This window comes from Rattus norvegicus, chromosome X, assembly GCF_021556685.1.
Source record: "Rattus norvegicus strain SHRSP/BbbUtx chromosome X, alternate assembly SHRSP_T2T, whole genome shotgun sequence".
NCBI classification, from domain to species: Eukaryota; Metazoa; Chordata; class Mammalia; order Rodentia; family Muridae; genus Rattus; species Rattus norvegicus.
Window position 1 is genome coordinate 141527298 of NC_141554.1, and position 20909 is coordinate 141548206.

General features: G+C 38.3%; 1 protein-coding gene across 2 annotated transcripts in view; it reads left to right on the plus strand.

Moving 5' to 3' along the window:
• Hprt1 (hypoxanthine phosphoribosyltransferase 1) overlaps positions 1-18070 on the plus strand; it is a 32001-nt gene extending 13931 nt beyond the window's left edge. Inside the window, exons 4-9 of one of the 2 annotated variants that reach the window (NM_012583.2) lie at positions 4405-4470; positions 9295-9312; positions 12866-12948; positions 16539-16585; positions 16756-16832; positions 17510-18066. In NM_012583.2, the coding sequence (NP_036715.1) occupies positions 4405-4470; positions 9295-9312; positions 12866-12948; positions 16539-16585; positions 16756-16832; positions 17510-17557 (339 nt within the window). In that variant the 3' untranslated portion in view covers positions 17558-18066. Of the gene's footprint in view, positions 1-4404; positions 4471-9294; positions 9313-12306; positions 12949-16538; positions 16586-16755; positions 16833-17509 lie in introns of both variants that reach the window. The other variant, XR_015646156.1, reaches the window with a different exon arrangement.
• Positions 18071-20909: the final 2839 nt, after the last annotated feature.

Here is a 20909-nt window from a genome sequence, read left to right on the forward strand (position 1 = left end):
ACAGTATGATGAAAGAAAAGAAATGTCATCTTCCTTTCCTTTTTTGACTATGTAGTCCCGACTGTCCTGGAACTCACTATGTAGACCAGGCTGGCTTTGAACTCAGCCCCCTGCCTCCTGAGTGCTGGGATTAAAGGAGTATACCTTCACTGCTTGGCTAAAATATGTATTTGTTTTAAAAGTAAAAGTGCAGAAAACTATAGAGAAAAAGTTTAAATCATTCCACAGTGTACTTTAAAAAAATAGATGCAATTTTATTTGATGTTTTTGAGGGTTTTTTTTGTGTATGTGAGTATGTGGACCATATGAGTGCCTCATGTCTGCAGAGGCCAGAAGACATGGGATCATTGGAGTTTCAGATGTTTGTGAGTTGCCATGTGGGTGCTGAGAACCAAGCCTGGGTACTCTACAAGACAGTACGTACTTTTAAGCATTGGGCCATCTCTCTAGCTCCCGTGAGCACTTTTTATTTTGAATATTGAAAGAGTTTTCGCATTCTGTACATGTACTCATACTACTTAGAGCTTATATAATCAGTGTTAGCTCAGGTAGTTTTTAACTACCTAGGGTTTCCAGATATCTATTTTATTAATAAAATCAATACCACTGCATTTGCCTGCTGTTAAGAAAGAAACTACCTCTCTAGTTACATGGTGCCATGAATTATGTTTTCAGATAAACATAAACGTTCATAAAGTATGAACGTGCGTGTTCAAACAGTGAAATACAGTGTTATATATTTGGTGACATTTTTCTGTTCCCAGCACTCTGCTACCACAAATAAGTTCCATTTTGAGTTTTATTTCAGTTTTATAAAATTCTAAAATAGTTGAATAAAAAAATTAGACCTTACGAGGAAAGTTTGTCAGTAAACAAGTAATGTTTTGAGTTTTATTTTTAAATTTGTAATTATTTTGAGTGTTGGATGAATCTAAGGTCTTAAGTATGCTAAGCAAATATGCTCTAATCCCCAAGCTCTTGTTGCTATTTAGAGATTGTCAGAAGTGCCAGTGATGGAAAAATAGGAATAAAACTTCTTTCCTGTCAGCCCCATTTTCCCCATCTGGATTCAGAGAGGTAGACAAAGTAGAAACAAACATTGAGGCTGTATTTATAGAAACCTGAGCTTCTGGGGAAAATATATATGCAATGAATGTTTGCCTGTATACATGTCTGTGTACCACATGTGTGCTTGAAGTCCACAGAGGCCAGAATAGGGTGTCTGCCCCACCTAGAATTGCCAGGTATAGACAATTGAGAAGGGCTGTATGGATGCTGGGAATTTAACCATTGCTCTGGGCCACCTCTTCAGCCGCCTCTGGGAATTTTTGGTAACGGACAGTAGTGACACCTGAATGAAGGACACTTCAGCCTGATGGAGTAAAGAAAGGGAAAGAAAGAGAAGAGGAAATCTGGAGAGGAAGGACTGTCCTTTTCATTCCAATCACGGCTTCTTAGTTTACAGTAATAAACATGAGGCATGTGAGAGGCACCAAGTGACATTTGTGTTCAGACAGGGAGGTTGCTAGAGTTTTTCTGGCCACTCAGGTTAGGTAATTAATTTATGGATTACATTTGTAAACAGTGTAGGCACTTGCATAACAACTTTTGATGAACTTATTTATTAGCTTCCATTTAAAAGGAAGCTGTTTCCTAGAAAAAAGTTTCAGGTAAACATAAGCTGAAACACTTGAGGTTAATAGGTCTGTAGAAATTTGAACATCTTAGAGTGCCAGTGTTCTGTGTGCTTTGGGGTTCTGTTTCCTCTGGCCCTGTAGCAGTAGCCTTTGGATACCCGTTGAATTCTTAGATCTTAATTCCTTTTGTCTGCCCTTCCTTTGAAATGGGAAGGAATTGGTGCTGGACTGTAATACCACCTTTCTACAGCAGATGGCAGGATTTACCAGGGTTTGCCATTACTAGATAGCACTCAGCATAATTCCCTCTTTATTACTTTCAAGTTTTGTACAGTTCTTTTTCTTTTTTCTTTGTGCCATTAATCGGTTCTGTGTGTTTGAAATTCTGAGTTCTAGGTTGGACTAATACAAGAAATAATATGCAAAAATTAAAACGCCAATATTTAGGTTACAGCTTGGACTAGTAGTATATTTTTATTTTGCCCCCCCCCCACACACACATGCTAGGTAAACATTTTATCAACTAAGCTATCATTTTTTTTTTAGAAAAATATTTTGAGATAGGGTTTTGTAAGGTAGCCCACAGTAATCTCCAACTGAAACCTGCTCCTCACCTTCAAAGTGCCCCCCCCATACTTCAAAATACCAAATAAAAATCGTTTGATAGGTAGTATATTGGTTTGCTACTTGGTGTTATTAACTCGTATTGATACATACAAGAATATATTCGATTAAAAAAAGAATATATTCAATTGTGTGATTCTTTTTAATAGTTTTTTTTTTTTTTTTTTTGGAGCTGGGGACCGAACCCAGGGCCTTGCGCTTGCTAGGCAAACGCTCTACCACTGAGCTAAATCCCCAACCCCCTAATAGTTTTTTAATAGTAGTATTTCTTTTGTGTATAATATTAATAGGCATTACTGTGTTTTTTCAAAAGATGTCATATTGCTTTCTGTAATCTAACCAGCAACTTGAGTATTTGTTTCTCCTCAATATATTATCAGGTTTAAGTGCTGTAAATGTGGATGCATGAACACAGTAGAATCACATGTAGGATTTGTCAGATTGCCATCATTTTATGTTATAGACTTTATAAATTGTTCAACATTTTCCAGCAGTTCTTTTTTTAAAAAAATTGTTTTGCTTTGTGTATATGTGTGAATGCCAGGATGCATGTATGCACACCATGTGAATGTCTGTTGCATTTGAGGCCACAAGAAGGGATCAGATCAGATCACCTGAAACTGGAGGTGTGGACAGTTGTGAGCTGCCGTGCGGGTGCTGGAAACTGAACTCAGGCCCTTTGCAAGATGAGCAAGTGCTAGTGATGGCTGATCTTTCTCTCCAGTCCCGTCCGGTGGGCTCTTACCTTGAAGAATAATATACCTTAGGAATGGTGGTTACAGAGCTTTTTAGTTGATGTCCGGGATTAGTTTTTTGCCAAGAATACAGGGGAAAAACATATATTCCTAGGGCCTAGAGAGATGGCTCAGCGGTTAAGAGCACTGTCTACTCTTCCAAAGGTCCTGAGTTCAATTTCCAGTAACCACATGGTGGCTCACAACCATCTATAATGAGATCTGATGCCCTCTTCTGGTGTGTCTGAGGACAGCTACAGTGTATCCATATACATAAAATAAATAAATTTCAAAATAAAATATATTCCTACATTTTCTTCTAATCCACTTATAGTTCTGTTTTTTACATTTAGATTTTATTCCATCTGGAATTTATTTTTGTGCATGGTGTGAGGTAGGAACCATGCTTTATTTTTTCCCAAATGGATAAGTAATTGACCGAACACCATTTGTTGAGTAATTCATCTCCTAATTACTGACTCAAAATATCATTGTCATATACTAAATTGTCATGTGTTTTTGGGTCTGTTTCTGGATTTTACTTGGTCCCTTGAACTTTTTGTCAGTCAGTGTGCTGGTTCTATACCAAGGGAGTTGCTGTAGCTTTTGGTATGCTTTGCTGTCCCAGTAGAGTAAGCCCAAGCTCTTTTAATCATCCATTTTAAACTCAGTTTTATCTTAATTCCAGCACATCCAAATTATAGCTATTTCCACCAACTGTAGTGAGTGTTAATCACTCTCCTTTGAAACCGCTGTAAGGTTTTCTGCTAATTTCTCTGAGAAGGAAATGAGAACCTAAGAAGTATGTTCTAATAGACTAGTATTCAGACCTGGTTTCTCAGACAGTTCTGAAAATGACCTGGATATGAGCAGGGTTGAATGTGATACGGACCACCTCCTACAACTTGTGTAAGTCACAGGAATGGTACAGGGCCAGAAGCAGACACCTGTCATGCTAATAAATTGTCCTTTGTGGTTGAGAAGCACCTGATTGATGATGAGTAGCTATAATATTCCCACTCAGAAATGGATATACTCTATTTTTAGGACTCTTCAGAGTATCAAATACTAGTATTGGCCAATTAAGATTTTTGTTTTTTGGTTTTTTTTTTTTTTTTCGGAGCTGGGGACCGAACCCAGGGCCTTGCACTCACTAGGCAAGCGCTCTACCACTGAGCTAAATCCCCAACCCCCGCCAATTAAGATTTTTAATTTGTACTAATCTCTATGTGAAATTTACCTAGTCATTCATTTCTAGAAACCTAATTCTTATAATTTATATAATTAAAAATACCATAATATTGTAACCATTAGATAGCTAACTTCTTAGATCTTATAGATGACATCTAATAATTTGAGATTCTTGTAAGCACACAAGAATATGCATATAAATGATTTTTTTTAACTAGAATGACCAGTCAACGGGGGACATAAAAGTTATTGGTGGAGATGATCTCTCAACTTTAACTGGAAAGGTATGTATCTTGAAGGGGAAAGAAAACATTTTTATACCAAGAATCAATTAGTAACTGCTTTCAACTACTCAGAGTTATTTTATTAATAAAAATAAGGAGGCATTGTTTAACTCTTAAAAGTACTTGATATAGATTAATGTTATAGATTAATGATATAGATTAATCTCCTGGATTTATAGCTAAATGACAGCAGAACATCACATTCCATATTGCTAATTACTGCTTTCTATAACACTTTGAAAATCTAACTTGTGATCCATCAGAAAATACGGCTGGGGAGGGGCAGTCTTTTTTTAAATAGATTCAAATATAGTTTCATTTTAAGGTGTGTGTGTGTGCTCACACAAGCGCGCACTTCTCTGTGTGTATGCCAGTTTGCGAACCTGGATATGCACACAGGCTAGAAGAGGTGTTAAATTCATCAAAGCTGAAGTTACAGGCATTACAGGATGCACCACTTGTTATATATATATGAGTGCTGTGATCTTAACTCCAGGCCTTATGATTCTTACCCATGAGCCCCCAGGCTTCCCCCCTTTGATATCCCTAAAAAGACAGAAAATTTGTATTGGGTTGTGGCTGGAAACATGAGTTGTAGAATCTGACAGTATTGATCAAAAACCTGACTCAGCCTTTCCTAACTCTGTGACATTGGGGAGGCATCCTCTGTGCCCCAGAGGTAGGTAGACCTAAGGTCTTAGTGGTGGCTACTGCAGAGTAAGAGGATTAAGTGCTTATTGGTAGAGTTCTTACCATATTAGAGTTTATATTAGTTTCTGATAAATAAATACTGTGAATAAATTGAAATATAATACTATGAGAGAAATCTGTAGAGTCTTGCTTTATTTTTTATTTTGTTACATTTTTAACATTGGTTTATTCCTATGTGCATGTGCCTGTGTGTGCATGTGTGTGTGCACATGTAGGAGGCAGGCATGAGTGTGTAGATGTCAGAGGACAATATACAGGAGTCAGTTCTCTCTACCATAAAGTTCAGGGGTGTGTTCACATCATCTGGCTTGGTGCTGAGTGCCTTTCCGCCCAATCCGTCTCACCAGCACTTGCTTGTTTTTCCTGAGACACAGCCTTACTTTGTAGCTCACACTGTCCTTGAACATCTCATATACAAATCAGGTTGGCTTCAGCCTCCCAAAAGCTAGGATTGCAAGCATGAGCCACCATACTAGACTGATATGTTTTCTAAGCTGCTAGTTATTTTTTACTTGTAGGCACTGTGCCATATATGTATTAATCTGGTAAATTTCACAGTAATCTAGTGAGGACAGTTAAATTTCCATTTTGCAGATCAGGAAATTAAGCAGTACACTTAGATTTTCAAAAACTGCATGGGATTATGAGATGTAAACAGCCTCAAAATCACACAAGCAGGAAGTGGAAGAGCATGCATGCTGGCGCCAAATTTTCTTCCCTGTAGCTTTTAGCTCTTAGTGCTCACTACTTCCTTACACAACTTACTCCTACTTACTATACTGAACATCTTTAGGGGAACTTTAACATAAAATACTTGTGAAATTCTGTAGTCCTGTATCAGGGTCATGCCAAACTAATGTTGCTATCAGCAGTGTTTAGAAACTAAGGGGAGAGATTGCAATCTGTTGGTTCTTTTTCTCTGCTGTCCATTTTGGTGTACAACTGCCAGACCTCCTTCCCTTTTGGCATGCTTTGTCCATATTTAGAAGCTATTTGAAATCTTCTATAATCAGTTTTTGGCCTAGACAGTTTTTGGCCTAGAAGTGGCCTAGCCTCAAGGCCTCCTGGGATTTAGTTGAACCTTGTCTTTTTCACCTAATGGCTCTGTCCCACTACACAGCTCTATGATCTTCAACAGATCTCTGCTTCTAAAATACCTTTTCATGATAGCCACAATAGATTCTCTTTATTGTGGAGAACATCAAGGAGTAAAATTTTAGTGAAGTTAAATCTTGGGGATGAGATTATGGGTTTATTTAAAACATTTTTTGTGGAAATTTATCTTATGTGTATTCAAGTACAGACATAATGCACACATTTTCCCATTAACACTTGAGAATGTAGTGTTTGAATCCAAAATTCACTTTTATTCAAACCCTTCCTCTTGCACTACTCTGTTTACTACCTTAGGCAGGTTATTTGATAACCAAGCCTCATTGCTTTCATTATTAAGTAATGAGTAGCAACTTGACAAAATAAACTGTGGTAGCAATTCTCAGCCTCTATAGTAGAACAATAGTCTAGTACAGTTTTGTATTGTAAAAATACTTAACCTCTGGACTTTGTTGGTTTGTATAAGATGGCTTATGCTAATAAAATCTATAGTGATGGGCCAGCAAGAAGGGTTGATGCAAGAAAACACCACTAAGACCTGATTTCTACATGTAATCTATGCTACAACCTCCCCAATGAAACATAAAGTAAATGCAAAGAATTAAAATATATACATATGTGCACAACAAAGTTTGTTTACTGTTAGATACAAGATTAGACCAGTAATTCATCTGTCCTAAAAGCCCATGCTTTACCACTCTATAATTTTATAATATTGCAGCAGTATAACTGCAGCTGTGAACCATTTATTGATGGGCTATGTTACCTTTCAGATGTTCAAGGCAGGGGCCAAAGTGTTGAGAAAAGGCATAGTGGATAAGGAAACAATTACTGATTCATGAGTTAACTGTTTTACTTTTGCTGAAGATTTACATTGTAGTATCTTATGTTTATGACTTTATGTGGCATTCATAGTTGCCCTATAAGGGACTCATTATCCCTTTTCCATAGAGAAAGATGTTGAAATTCAGTCATACAACTATTAGATGACAGAACCAGTATTTGAATAAAGAAATGTCTTAGTCCAGTTCTGTGTTTCTTACACTATACTAGTATTCATTTGAGTAGCTACATTGCTTTTTTCTCAGTATATTAATGCATATTCAGTTTACTTAGAATTTATATAAACCACATAATTAAAACATAGTCATGTTATTCATTTATTCCATAGTCTATGCCTCTAAAATGTCCCAAATTACAATATCTTGTTTTATTTTCTGTGCATATCCTGAGCTTTACTTTAAAGTGACCTTTTCCTGTCTATAGAATGGACTGCAGTTGTAGCTTGTTTGCCAGAAGTTCTGGGCTTAACCATGTCTGAATATTATTCCTAGACCTAGATACTCCTAGATACTGCCTTCTTTGATAAACTGCTCTAAAACATGGACATTAGAAGTTTTCTTGATTTTAATTTTTTTAATGCATAAGCTGTGATTCTCCAAATATTTTCATGCTCAATCACTAAACACATTTACCCACAACATATGTATTTATAAACTACATAAGTCTTTTGGTAGTAATTTATCTTTTAAAGTAAATTATATATTAATATAAAATATATATTATTTAAAGTAAATTATATATTAGTACAGACATACCAGGAGAGGGCATCAGCTATCATCACAGATGGTTGTGAGCCACCATGTGGTTGCTGCAGATTTGAACTCAGGATCTCTGGAAGAGCAGCCAGTGCTCTTAACCACTGAGCCATCTCTCCAGCCTGTAAAGTACTTAAAACTATAGGTTAAACAAAATGAAGTTTGTCTTTCATTACTTTGAATACATACAATACCAAGGCAATTTATAAAAGAAAGCATGTGATTTCAGAGGGTACGTCTATAATCATCCTGGAGGGTAGCCTAGTGGCAGGCAGGCAGCATAACACTGGAGCAGTAGCTGAGAGCTTACATGTTATGTACACATTAGATGTACAGAGTACCAGAGACTGTGGTGTGGGCTTTTGAAATGTCACTTTAGAAGCCCACTCCCAGTACATAACATCCTCCAACAAGGCCACACCTATTAATCCTTCTCAAAACAGTTCTACGAACAAGGTCCAAGCATTCCAATGTTAGAACCTATGGGGGAAATTTTTCAAACTACAAGGTGAGAAAGAATTTTGAATCTTCATGAACTCCAGTGAATGCTATGTATTCAACCTTGATAATCACTCCCTTAGAATAATAAAGAGGACATTGCAATTCTGATATTATGGTTGTTTGGCAGAGTGAATTGAGGAACTATAGACACAGTATAGAATAAATCTGTTCAGTGAGCATTGTGGGCATGTGAAATGTCACCTTGTTCCTCTAACTAGCATAAACACAGAAGGTGGGGCAGTGAGGAACCAGGCATGGGAAATCACAACTGTAATCTTAGTATTCAGTAGATTGAGGCAGGAATGGTGCTGCCAGTTTGAGGACAGCTTTGGCTACATTATGAGTTCTAAGTCAGCCTGGGCTACAGAGTAAAAGAGAAGAAGAGTGAGTTGGGATGGATTTAGGGTTTATGGTGGGAGTATTGGTATCTTTTCGCAGTTCCCCAAATAGGTGCACAACCAGGCTGGTTTTAGCTTGATGGGAAAATAAAAATTTTGCATTCTATATTATGTTAAATACATTATTTTTGAATATGTTTGTATAGATTACAGTTCTTGGAATATTAGAATCAATATGCATAAAGGCCAGCTGGTTCAAGTTCCTCAGTTTACATATGAGACACTGAGATCCAGAGAAATTTCACAAGTTGCCTAAGATCGTGCATTAAGGATTAAGAGCCTTTTATGAGAAATGAACACATGGGTCAAATCTGTATGAAAGATTTAATATTAAGGACTTCTGAGTTCTAATAGCCCACTTGTATTAAGAAGGATTCACTAATGAAAGTACTTATAAGTATGAATTGGGGTAATTTCTTAGAATTTGTTTTATGATTTCACTGATAATTGGAAATACTTATCTCACTTCATGTAAAAATTTTTATTTCTCCGTTTTCTTCTAGAACGTCTTGATTGTTGAAGTAAGTTCTACATTTACTTTTGATATACTGTTTACAGTTTTCTAAATTGGTATGTATATTAATAAAGGTAAGCCAGGGAGACCTGTGTTTTCTAACCCTAAGAGAAGCCAGGTACAGTAGGGCATGCCTGGAACACTCAGGAGGCTCATGAATTCCTGGGTTAGTCTGGGCTACATAGTGACTTTAAAGCAAAGCCAGAGAGAATCCTTATTTTATTTTAAAAACAAAACAAAACACAATTATTTTGTAAGCGATCTATTTTGCTGCTCATGAAAAAAGTTACACACTTCCTTTGTCAATTCTGATATTTCTTTTAAAACTAATCATACTATATGTATATAGAAAGGTGTATGTGATTTAGTGTGCTTATTTTATGGAATGTTATAAGAATTTTATCATTTTATCTAAAGTATCAAATATTCTTAGCAAGTAAGTAAAGGCTCAAACCATCATTGGCTATAGCCCATTGCTTTTCATCGCTATCCCGAAAGCCCAAAAGCATCAGCCAGGAGCCTACTTACTCAGAATCTTTGTGATGAACACCATCAATCTTTTTTTTTTGAGCAAACCTTGAGCTGATTCTGATGCATGCTAAGCTTCAAGAACCATTGATTTACTCAGAAATCACTTTCTCATTAAGGCCTTCTTTGGCTGTCCTACATAAATCTTACATTTCCATGTCTTCGATTTCCTTTTGCTTTTAGAACTCTTTTAAATCACTGTTTAACTTCCTACACACACACTTTATTTTTTGTCTGTGGCTTCCCTATTTCATATCTACCTGCCTAATTGAACTCTATACATACCCCTGTACATCATAGATTGTGATCTTCCTCCTACCTTGACTCTGTTCCTCAGTTCTTAAGTATTCCTTTTAATAGATTTTCAGTGTCGTTTCAGAATACATATCAACCTCATTCTCCATCATTTTTCATTCTTTATACTTTCTGCATTTCCAGGAGCATCATTTTTCTATCCCTTAGTAGTTGCTTTTCGTTTTTGTAATCTCTTGGTTCCTATTTTGCTTTTTGTCATTTATTTTTGTGCATTGCTTTGTTTATCTGAGTGTATATGTATGTGTGTGCAAGTATGCTTGCCTGTGCTTAACAACAGAAGCCAGGAGAGGATTTGTGCCCTGCTCTATTGTGCTGTCTGTCCTATGAGGCAGGGTCTCTCCCTGAACTTGGGCCTCACATTTTCTTACATAGACCAGAAGCTAGCAAACCCAAGCAGTCCTCCTGCTTCCTGCCTTCTCAGAGCTGGGTGTGATGGGAGCAGATTGCCTGGATTTTGTGTGAGTGCTGAGTGAGGTATAAACTCTAGCTACCATAGTTAACCACTGAGCCACCTCTCCGGCCCCCTTTTTTAACAAAAGAAATTTTATTCTTTGTTTTTGTGGGGTGCTAGGTGTGAAACCCAGAGCATGCTAAACAAGTGCTCTACCACCAGGCTTCACCCATAGTTCTTTGGTGTTTGTTTGCTTGTTTTGAGAGAGATAGATAAATATCTCAGGCTAGACTCTTACCTCCATCCCACCTGCCTTTACCTCTCAAGTCACGTCCTGGGATTGTAGGCATCTACCATCCTCCTTGTCCCTTCTTCCCCCTCTCTTTCCCTTATTCCATCCCTTCATCCTTTACCCCCTCCTTCCTTCTTTTCTTCTTTCAGCAGGATCTTGTCATACAGCTCAAGATGGGTATTTTCCTTCTATGAGACCTAGTCTTAGTGTGGCGTCATCTGTCCTGGGTCTCACTATGCAGACCTGGTGCCTCTTCCCTCCGAATGCTATCATTACAGTTGTAGGCCACCATGCCTGCCCTCCATGCTGGCTTTAAACTCTTAACCCTTCTGCCTTTTCACATGATGGAATTGCAGGTGTGTACCGCCATTGATCTGTTTGCATTTCTTTTCAAGATTCTCTTCTCTTTTTAATTGGTTCTTTTAAAATTTAGTACACTGCATCTTGTTTATGTTCCCTCCCTCTCCCTACTCCTCCCAGATCTGTCCTCCCTTCCCTACCTACCCAACTTTGTGTCTTTTTTTAACCTATCAATACAATTTGTGCTGCACATATACTCTTGGATGTGTGACCTTCACAAGAGAGTGGTCAACACACCAGGAGACATAGACTTAAAGAAAGCTGACTCCTCTATCCAAAGCTATCATCAATTAATTCCCTCACTCTGGGTAGGCATGATGTCCACTTCCCTCATTCCATGCTGGGAATTTTGTCTGTTATGATTCTGCACAGGTTTTGTGCATACATTCTCAACTGATGTCAATGTGCAACTGCTGTACTGTGTCAGAAAACATTGTTTCTTTATAGTTATCCCCCACCTTTGGCTTGACACAGAATGCACATGGAGGTCTATGAAACATCTTCATTTCCCTACAGAAAATCCAGTGTCCTTAGACATCATTTCTTTTTTCTTCCTTCCCCTTCGCCAGTTTCTAAGATTTGCTTTTTGAGGACATATACGAATGGAATTAGATAGTAGTTAATTGCCCTTTGTGTCTGGCTTCCGTCACATTTTTTTTGAAGATGGGGTCTCACTGTTTATGTCCTGCTGTACTGGAACTTGCTATGTAAACCAGGCTGTCCTTGAACCATGGCCAGTTTGTAAACACACACACCCAACAAATGTAATTTTTACAAAGTTCATGTAGGATGATGGCACTGTACAGTGTCTGGTGTGACTGCCAAGTGAGGGACACTGTTCTCTTTTTTATTTTTTTGGTTCTTTTTTTTTTTCGGAGCTGGGGACCGAACCCAGGGCCTTGCGCTTCCTAGGCAAGCGCTCTACCACTGAGCTAAATCCCCAACCCCGGTTCTCTTTTTTAAAAGAAAGATTTATTCATTTATTTATTAGATATGAATATACTGTAGCTGTTTTCAGACACACCAGAAGAGAGCATCAGATCTCATTATAGATGGTTGTGAGCCACCATGTGGTTGCTGGGAATTGAACTCAGGACTTCTGGAGGAACAGTCAGTGCTCTTAACCACTGAACCATCTCTCTGGCCCTAAATACATCTTTTTGTAAAAAGAGATAACACAAAGCAACGTTTCTTAGAGTATTAGAGTTTGGGATGTAAGAGTCTCTAGTCTCTAATTTACAAAGGAAAATCTAGTATACCCTGTACAGAATTAAGCATGGTAGTTAATGCCTGCAGCCCTACCTCTTAGGAGTCTAAAGCAGGAGGATCTTGAGTTTAAGGCCACCAGCCTGAGCTACATAGCTAGACCCTGTGTGAAATATAACAAAAAAAATGCATATGTGTGTGGTGTTTACATGTACACATTTCTGTTTACTGTTTTTGACCTTGTCACACCTATGAAATCTAGTTCTGGGATTGACATTCCCACTGCTTGCTTAGAACCAGATAGGCAGTAAGTTCCAGACTATCTTTGAATTGTGAGATTTTGTGATGCTGAAAATTGTGCCATAGAATACTAGAATATTGGGTTTGGTATTTACATTTGTAATAATGACTGACTTTAAAAATGTGCTCATTTTATTTACCATTAAATGTGTCTTTTCTTTTTAAAAGGATATAATTGACACTGGTAAAACAATGCAGACTTTGCTTTCCTTGGTCAAGCAGTACAGCCCCAAAATGGTTAAGGTTGCAAGGTATGTATGCCATTTTAAAGTAGGATGCTTTTGTGTGTTAATAAAGCTATTATAGTCAATTCCTTATATATGTATATGCACATATATATATGTATACACACACACACACATAAAATATACACACACACACGGAGTATATGTAAGGCCTTGGGTTCAGAACTACTTCAGATACTAACACTGCATCTTGTCTACGTTCCTTCCCTCTCCCTACTCCTCCCAGATCTGTCCTCCCTTCCCTACCTACCCAACTTTGTATTTTTTTTAACCTATCCAAACAATTGGTGCTGCACATACACTCTTGGATGTGTGACCTAGATATTTAAGTCCTTCATAAAGAATGTCAGAAGGGCTGGTGACATGGCACAGTGAGTAAAGTCATCTGTTGCCAAGCCTGACAGCCTGAGTTCGATCCCTAGGACCCATGTGGTAGAGAGAGAGAACTGACTCCCTCTGACCTCCATGTGTACTACACCCACACATAAATAAGTACAAATTTTTTTAATGATAAGAGTGTTTGCACAGACCCTAATGCATATTCTCCCATATACTATAACACTTATCACAGTGTTCATAGATATTTGTAGTATAGTTATTTAGAGTATTGTTTATTTATGTGTGTCATGTATGTATTATATGCAGGTGAGTACACACATTCATGTGCAGATAGGTGAAGACCAGGGCAGGACTCAATATCTTCAACTGCTGTTTACTCTATTGCCTGTGATGAGGTCTCTAACTGAGCTGTAAGCTCAAAGCTTTAGCCATGCAGGCTCATTGGTGACTTTTTTTTTTTTTTTGCATCCATCTCCAACCCCAGCGCTGAGGTCATAAGCACATACAGCCATGGCCAACTTTCTCTATGAACATTTGGAGTCCAACTCAAGAGCTTGTGCTTGCAGACCAAATACTCTTATCCACTGAGTCACCTCCCCAATGCCTACAATGTCTCGTCTTGATCCACGAGGTTTTCGAAATGGAACTCTCACATGCACAGAGTTCAATAACAATTGGTATTGCAGCACGTCACTTATATCACACTTGTTCTGAGTACCATGGCAGATGATCTAAGGTCCCCTTGTGAATTTGAAAGAAGTCATACCAAAGGTAGTAACAAGTGGTGGACCCTAACATCTGGATCTCATGGATTGGAGTGGTGAATAAGGCTTCCTATTTTGTGTTGTCACTGAAATTTTACCACACTTGCTTCCTTTTTCTGAAGTCTCACAGCTTGCAGTGTCTGGATATTTGGCTTTTGCTTTCATAGTTCTTTTCTGTTTGTATCCTTCCTTATAGCTTGATTCTATAAGCGTTATCTTATAGATGAGGATACTGAAGCCTAGGGAATTGCTCACAGACGCAGAGCTAATAAGTTATAGAGAGAAGATTCGAACATAGGGAACCTGGCCCAGTTGATGCTTCTGCTATTTTAAATTGGATTTTGTTGTTAAAAGTAACATTTTTTATTTTGTTGTTTTTTGCTTTATTTTTACTTTTATAGTTTCATTTTTATTTTAAAATCTTTGACTAATCTGTGCTTTTTGTATAGAGGAAAGCTCAGGTCTTTTTGGTCAATTAGTTGGTTCTTAATTTTAAAAAAATTACACTTATTTATTGTGGAAGGAATGTAGGCACGTGCCACTTGCACTTGTGTTGCTCAGAGGACAGCCTAAGGGAGTTAGTCCTGGGGGTGGGGGATGGTGGTGGAATACAGGTTGGCAGTCTTGGCAGCAGTAGCCTTATACACTACTAAGCTATCTGTGCTGACCAATTAACCTGGCTTTATAAAATCATTTGAAAAGATCAGAGTCTCTGGAAAGTCTTTGAATCGCTATAGTTTTATTCAAACCTATTTCAGTAGTTTATCCTCATGGTCTTTTTGGATAGATGGTGCAAATATGCCTCAGTGAATTTTTGTCATGCTGGAGGGAGTTGTGTTCAGAGAATACTTGAATAATTTCTGATGACGTAGTTGTCCTACACAAGTGTATTTTGTTTGGTCTTTCCCAAATTAAAAATTAAAGACTTATTTTGTAGTAGTACGGTTACTTTAGAAAGTAGTTTCTTTTAAAACTGCATAGGGAACTATCAGAAGACATCAGAAGTTGTACTGAGTACTTACCCCTGGAAAGTGAAAATATATGTTGATATATTTTATCAACATCTATATTTATTGGTTGATAGTCAGGTATGTTGGTTCACCCCTATGATCTCAGCTTTTGGAAAGTGAAGGCAGGAGGATCATATTGAATTTGAGACAGCAGCCTGAGCTGTATCATGAGAACCTGTCTTATATCTCCCTACTCAAATCTGAGTACGAGCGTTCACATCATCTGTGATAGCCGAGAATTAAGAAGCACAAAATTTGAACAAAACTGGAGCACACTTATCCCATCAAATCAGCAATAAAAAGGAAGAAGCGTTATTATGCGGCAGTTGAGAGGAGCATTCCTGGCACTGTACCACCAGCACTTTCAGAAGGACATAAGGCGCGGGCTTTGTTCTTTCTGTTTAAACTGCTTACCTGTCTCCCCATTTTGATATGCCCAAGGTTTCTTAAAATTTTCAAGGCTAGTATAATAGGACACTAAAGGCAAAGCAATAAAACTGTATGGGTCTACTTATATAACCCAGTTTGAAATGACAAAATTAGACAGATGAGAATGGATTGGGGGTTGCCAGAGGTTGAGAGAATACAGGAGGGAGCGTGCATGATTGTGGTAGTGATTAGATTAGTGTCTCATGATATAAAATTGGTGAAATCTGTACAAAGTCACTTAGTTCACCAATGTCCATGTTCTGGTTCTGATAATCTGCTGAAATATGACACTAGAGAGCCTTGTGATTTTTTTTCTTTTGTGACTTCTGTGAAAATAAAATTTTGAAAGCCATTAACCTTTTTTGGTGATATTAGGGTTTCAACTATGGTTGTATGCATATATGACAAACATTAGAAAATTCTCATTTAACTTTATAGTTTTATATAATTATCTAATCAAACTACATTTGCAAATTCATGATTTCTATAAATAATCAATAAAAGTATAATGTAAAAAATAAAACAGGTTTTTAGCAAGAGTCAAAAAGTTGAAAATATCATTTAAAAATGGAATGAGTAAGTAGCTCAGTGTTCGAGTACATTCTTAGTGTGATCAAGGCTCTGGGTTCAGTATCCACTGCAAAAACTTCCCATTCATGAGGCAGGTATTAAAGGTCTTGATGGAAGCATTTCTTACCTCCCTTACAGGCACAGGGCTTGTATTTCAAGGATTCTGAATCTAGCCCCCTTAGCTTTTCTCATTCGAGTATTGGCATTCCCCATGCATTCGTCCTCCTCATGAGTTGCATTTCAGTGTGGGTGGTTAGGACTCTGCTCTCAGAAGCATCTTAGCAGGTTCCAGGTGCTGAGCAGTGAGGGGCATTGACCTTCATGTGAACTCTCTGGGATTTACTTCTCCCTTTCAGTCTTCCTGTGGGTATGCAAAGCTGACCATATTCTACATGCAGATGATACTACTTAAGAACGCTGATGTTTTCTTTGTAATGCTCTGTAGTCTTCCCATATGTCCCATGTAATTTTTTGTAATTAACAGCTTGCTGGTGAAAAGGACCTCTCGAAGTGTTGGATACAGGCCAGACTGTAAGTAGATACCCTTTGGCCAATCATTTATCCATCTTGTAACTGAAACAGTTAACTATGAAGTGGCTTAGAGTTAACCGTAGAGAACATTTGTAAGGTACATTTGCAACTATTAATTTGAAAGTATTATTATTTTCTCTAAAGACGAAATTGTGATTATTTACTTACAGTTGTTGGATTTGAAATTCCAGACAAGTTTGTTGTTGGATATGCCCTTGACTATAATGAGCACTTCAGGGATTTGAATGTAAGTAATGCTTCTCTTTTTTCTCGCTCTCATTTTTCAAAAACCCACATAAAAATTTAGGAAAGGGAAGAATTGTTTTCTCCTTCCAGCACCTCGTAATTTGACCAGACTGATGGTTCCCATTAGTCACATAAAGCTGTAGTCAAGTACAGATGTCCTTAGAACTGGAACTTGGCCAGGCTAGGGTGACACTCCTTGCTGGCTGAAATAGTTGAACAGCTTTAATATATAATAACTGTCTCATTGTTATTTCACATGATAAATATAGTCATAAGTAAGAAATAAATGATTCAGTTTGAATTTTGTAATTGACTTTGCTTCAGATATCAGTGTTCCTGCTCAGAGGGAAGGGGCCCCTCGGGCGAGTTTTCCGAGCATGGCCCAGGAGCAGTTAGAAAGACTATGTGGACAGTATTATCTAAAGTATGCTTTTTATTTTACTTACCTGGGCCCCTATTTTGATTCCAGCTTTATGTTTCTTAAAGTTAACATAGTAAGACAAAGAAAAGGCAAAGTAATGGACTACAATTTTCTGCTTTGTTTTCAAAGTATGTTCTCTTCAATTGCTGGTCCAAAATACCTTGCTTGGTAGGAACCCAGGCGGTGTAGGGGATTCTCTAATGCTGGTGTTGTCTCTTCAGAATCCATTTTTCTAATGTGAATGTCTTATTCTATAGCATGTTTGTGTCATCAGCGAAAGTGGAAAAGCCAAGTACAAAGCCTAAAAGACAGCGGCAAGTTGAATCTACAAGAGTCCTGTTGATGTGGCCAGTAAAGAACTAGCAGACGTTCTAGTCCTGTGGCCATCTACTTAGTAAAGCTTTTGCATGAACCTTCTATGAATTTTATGGTTTTTATTTTTAGAAATGTCTGTTGCTGCGTCCCTTTTGATTTGCACTATGAGCCTGTAGGCAGCCTACCGTCAGGTAGATTGTCACTTCCCTTGTGAGACAGACAGATCTCTTAAATTACCACTGTTAAATAATAATACTGAGATTGTATCTGTAAGAAGGATTTAAAAAGAAGCTGTATTAGTTTTTTAATTGGTATTTTAATTTTTATATATTCAGGAGAGAAAGATGTGATATTGTTAATTTAGAATAGTCTAAAGCGCTCAGTTTCATATCAGTAACAGCATCTAAGAGGTTTCCCCAGTGGAATAAACATGTTTCAGCAGTGTGAATCGTTGTCAACCGTTCCTTTTAAATGCAAATAAATACATTCTAAAAATTTACAAATTTTGAGTTTTTTTTCCTTAAAACTAAGGACTATCTCTTTAAAGGAATTCTCCATGCCTATCATTTCTCTACAAATTAATTTAGTATACTTTTCCATGGGTCCCCTTTGCATGTTTTAGTAGCTAATTTAGTTTTAATACTGGGTTAGCATTGCAAGTAGTGGTATGTGGTAGAATGGTAGAGCGGGAAAGCCCTTACCTACCTGAAACAATCAATTACATACACTCAGCATGATTTACTATGCTTTATAAGAGAACATGGCTTTCTCTTAGCTTTCTGAGGTTGTTCAGACTGCAGTCTGACCTACAGTTTGTTTTCAGACATGTCCTGTTACCTTTTTTTTTTCTTTTTTTCAGAGCTGGGGACCAAACCCAGGGCCTTGCTCTTGCTAGGCAAGCGCTCTACCACTGAGCTAAATCCCGTCCTGTTACCTTTTTGGTGTGGATAAAGCTTTATTGAGCAAAGAACAATAACAGTAAAACAGTTGTTTTGTCTTTTCAGAGTAAGAGAAATATTTTAAACTGTTACTGTGAGGTATGAACTAGCAACCTTGTGGTACAGTGCATATTTTTATTCCTTTTAGACAGTGTTCTTATTTTAGCGGTAACATAGGGAGCTTTTTTTTTTTTTAAAAAAATAATGTCTATGAGTACACTGTAGCCCTCATCAGCCCAGAAGAGGGCATCAGATCCCATTGCAGATGGTTGTGAGCCACCATGTAGTTGCTGGGAATTGAACTTGGGGCCCCTGGAAGAGCAGTCACTGCCCTTACCCAATGATCCATCTCTCCAGACAAAATAGGTAAGTTTAAATAACAATAAGTAAGAACCTGCTCCAGTCTAGCTGGTGAGATGGGTCAGTTGGCAAAGGTTTGCTGCCATCACTAGGAGCACCCACATGGTGAAAGAGGGGACTCCAGAAGTTGTCTCGTCACCTTTACACACAGGCACGCATGTGCACACATATACCAAGCTGATAAACAAATGTAATTAAATATGAAGAGTTGCCACATTCCTGACTAGGTTACAAAACATTTCCCTTCTGTTTTCTCATTTCTTCTTCATAGCCTGGTGGTGTTACATGTGACACAGTAACAGTGTCAAGAATAACTGCTGAGTCCTTTCCTCCCATAGAATGTCACCTACCGAGGTCCACCTGCGGACCCTAGTTATAGAGCCATGTGAGATGACTTTTCGTAGGTGAAACAATTCCTGACTTGGATATTGGCAGTTTGAAGGGATGTAAATGAATAGGATGCCATGTAATTTACATTTGTGTTCATTCTTTGCTACTTGCCCAACCCCATGCTAGACTAAGTTCCATAGAAGACAAACCACTTTGTGACAAGGTCTGTCTGTTACATAGTTCCAACTCACTATGTAAACCTTGCTGGCCTCGAACTCACAGACAACCATCTGCCTCTGCTTCCCTGGTGTTCAAATGAAAGGGGTATGCCACCATGTCCAGCAGGCAAAACCACCGAGGCAGGGCTCTCTTATTCCAGACTGGCTTCAGACTTCCTGCCTCTGCCTGCCAAGGGTGTGGGTTCTAGCTGAGTTGCCACCTGTGTCATTCACTGGTGTGCACTAGGTGAGTTGAAGAGTGCCTAGAAGACAGCTTCCATGATGGTTGCTGAATGAGTGGGTAGCCAAGAGCTCTGGCCCTGCTCTGGGCTAGATTGTCTGCCCTTAATAGTGACTTGGCATCTGGTTACTGACATTTAGAACCTGGTAGTGGGAGTGTTGTCTTTTCCTCTTTTCACATTTTTGGAGGGGGTGTACTCATCCCATAGAGGGTGTGTGGAGGTTAGAGGATAACCTTTGAGAATAGGTTCTCTTCCTTCCACCTTGGAGGTGTCAGCACTTGAATTCGGGTGGTCAAGTTTGGTGGCAAGTACATTTACCTGCTGAGCTATCTTAGCAGCCCAGTGCTGTTTTCCTCATGGGCTTATCCGAAACATTCATTAGCTACAGTAGGGTAGGTGACATAGAACAGTAAATGCTCCCACGGCATTAGTTACTACAGGAAAAAAATAGATGCTTCAAAAGTTATTGTTAAGCCATAACAGGCCAGATATAACCCAAATCTGCCTGATACTTGCTATAGTCTATCATGGAGGATTTTCTGTTTTTAGTATAATGTTTTAGCTGTTTGCCTAACAAAGCCAGAAGGTAGCTAACAGCTAGGAAAGAAAGCCTCCGCATTTATTTAACCTCATTTGAGGGGATGTAATGCTAATAATTTTGTTGAGAGTTCTTGGTAGGCCTAAGCTGGCCTTGAACTGAATTCTGTTGCTGAGTGGCCTTGTGCTTTTGATCCTCCTGTCTACATCTAAATTCTGGGATTAAACACAGTTATGTAGTGCTAGAGATTGTACTTAGTTATTATTGGCTTAGTGTTATGTTACACAGTCTCCTTCCTGAGCTATGTTACCATTCCCATGATGTAATTTTTTTTGAAGATTTTATCAGTACACTGTAGCTGTCTTCAGACGCACCAGAAGAGGGCATCAGATCTCATTCCAGATGGTTGTGAGCCACCACGTGGTTGCAGGAATTTGAACTCGAGATCTCTGGAAGAGTAGTCATTGCTTTTTTTTTCCCCCCCTTCGGAGCTGGGGACCGAACCCAGGGCCTTGCGCTTGCTAGGCAAGCGCTCTACCACTGAGCTAAATCCCCGACTCTCAGTCATTGCTCTTAACCGCTAAGCCATGTCACCAGCCCGATGACATCATTTTTAAAAACTAACTTTCTGCAGATCAAATATTGTCAGTGTGTAGGACAGGGAAAGGGATTCACTGAGAGGTAGCAGTCATTTTCAGGGTAACGGTGCAAGATAT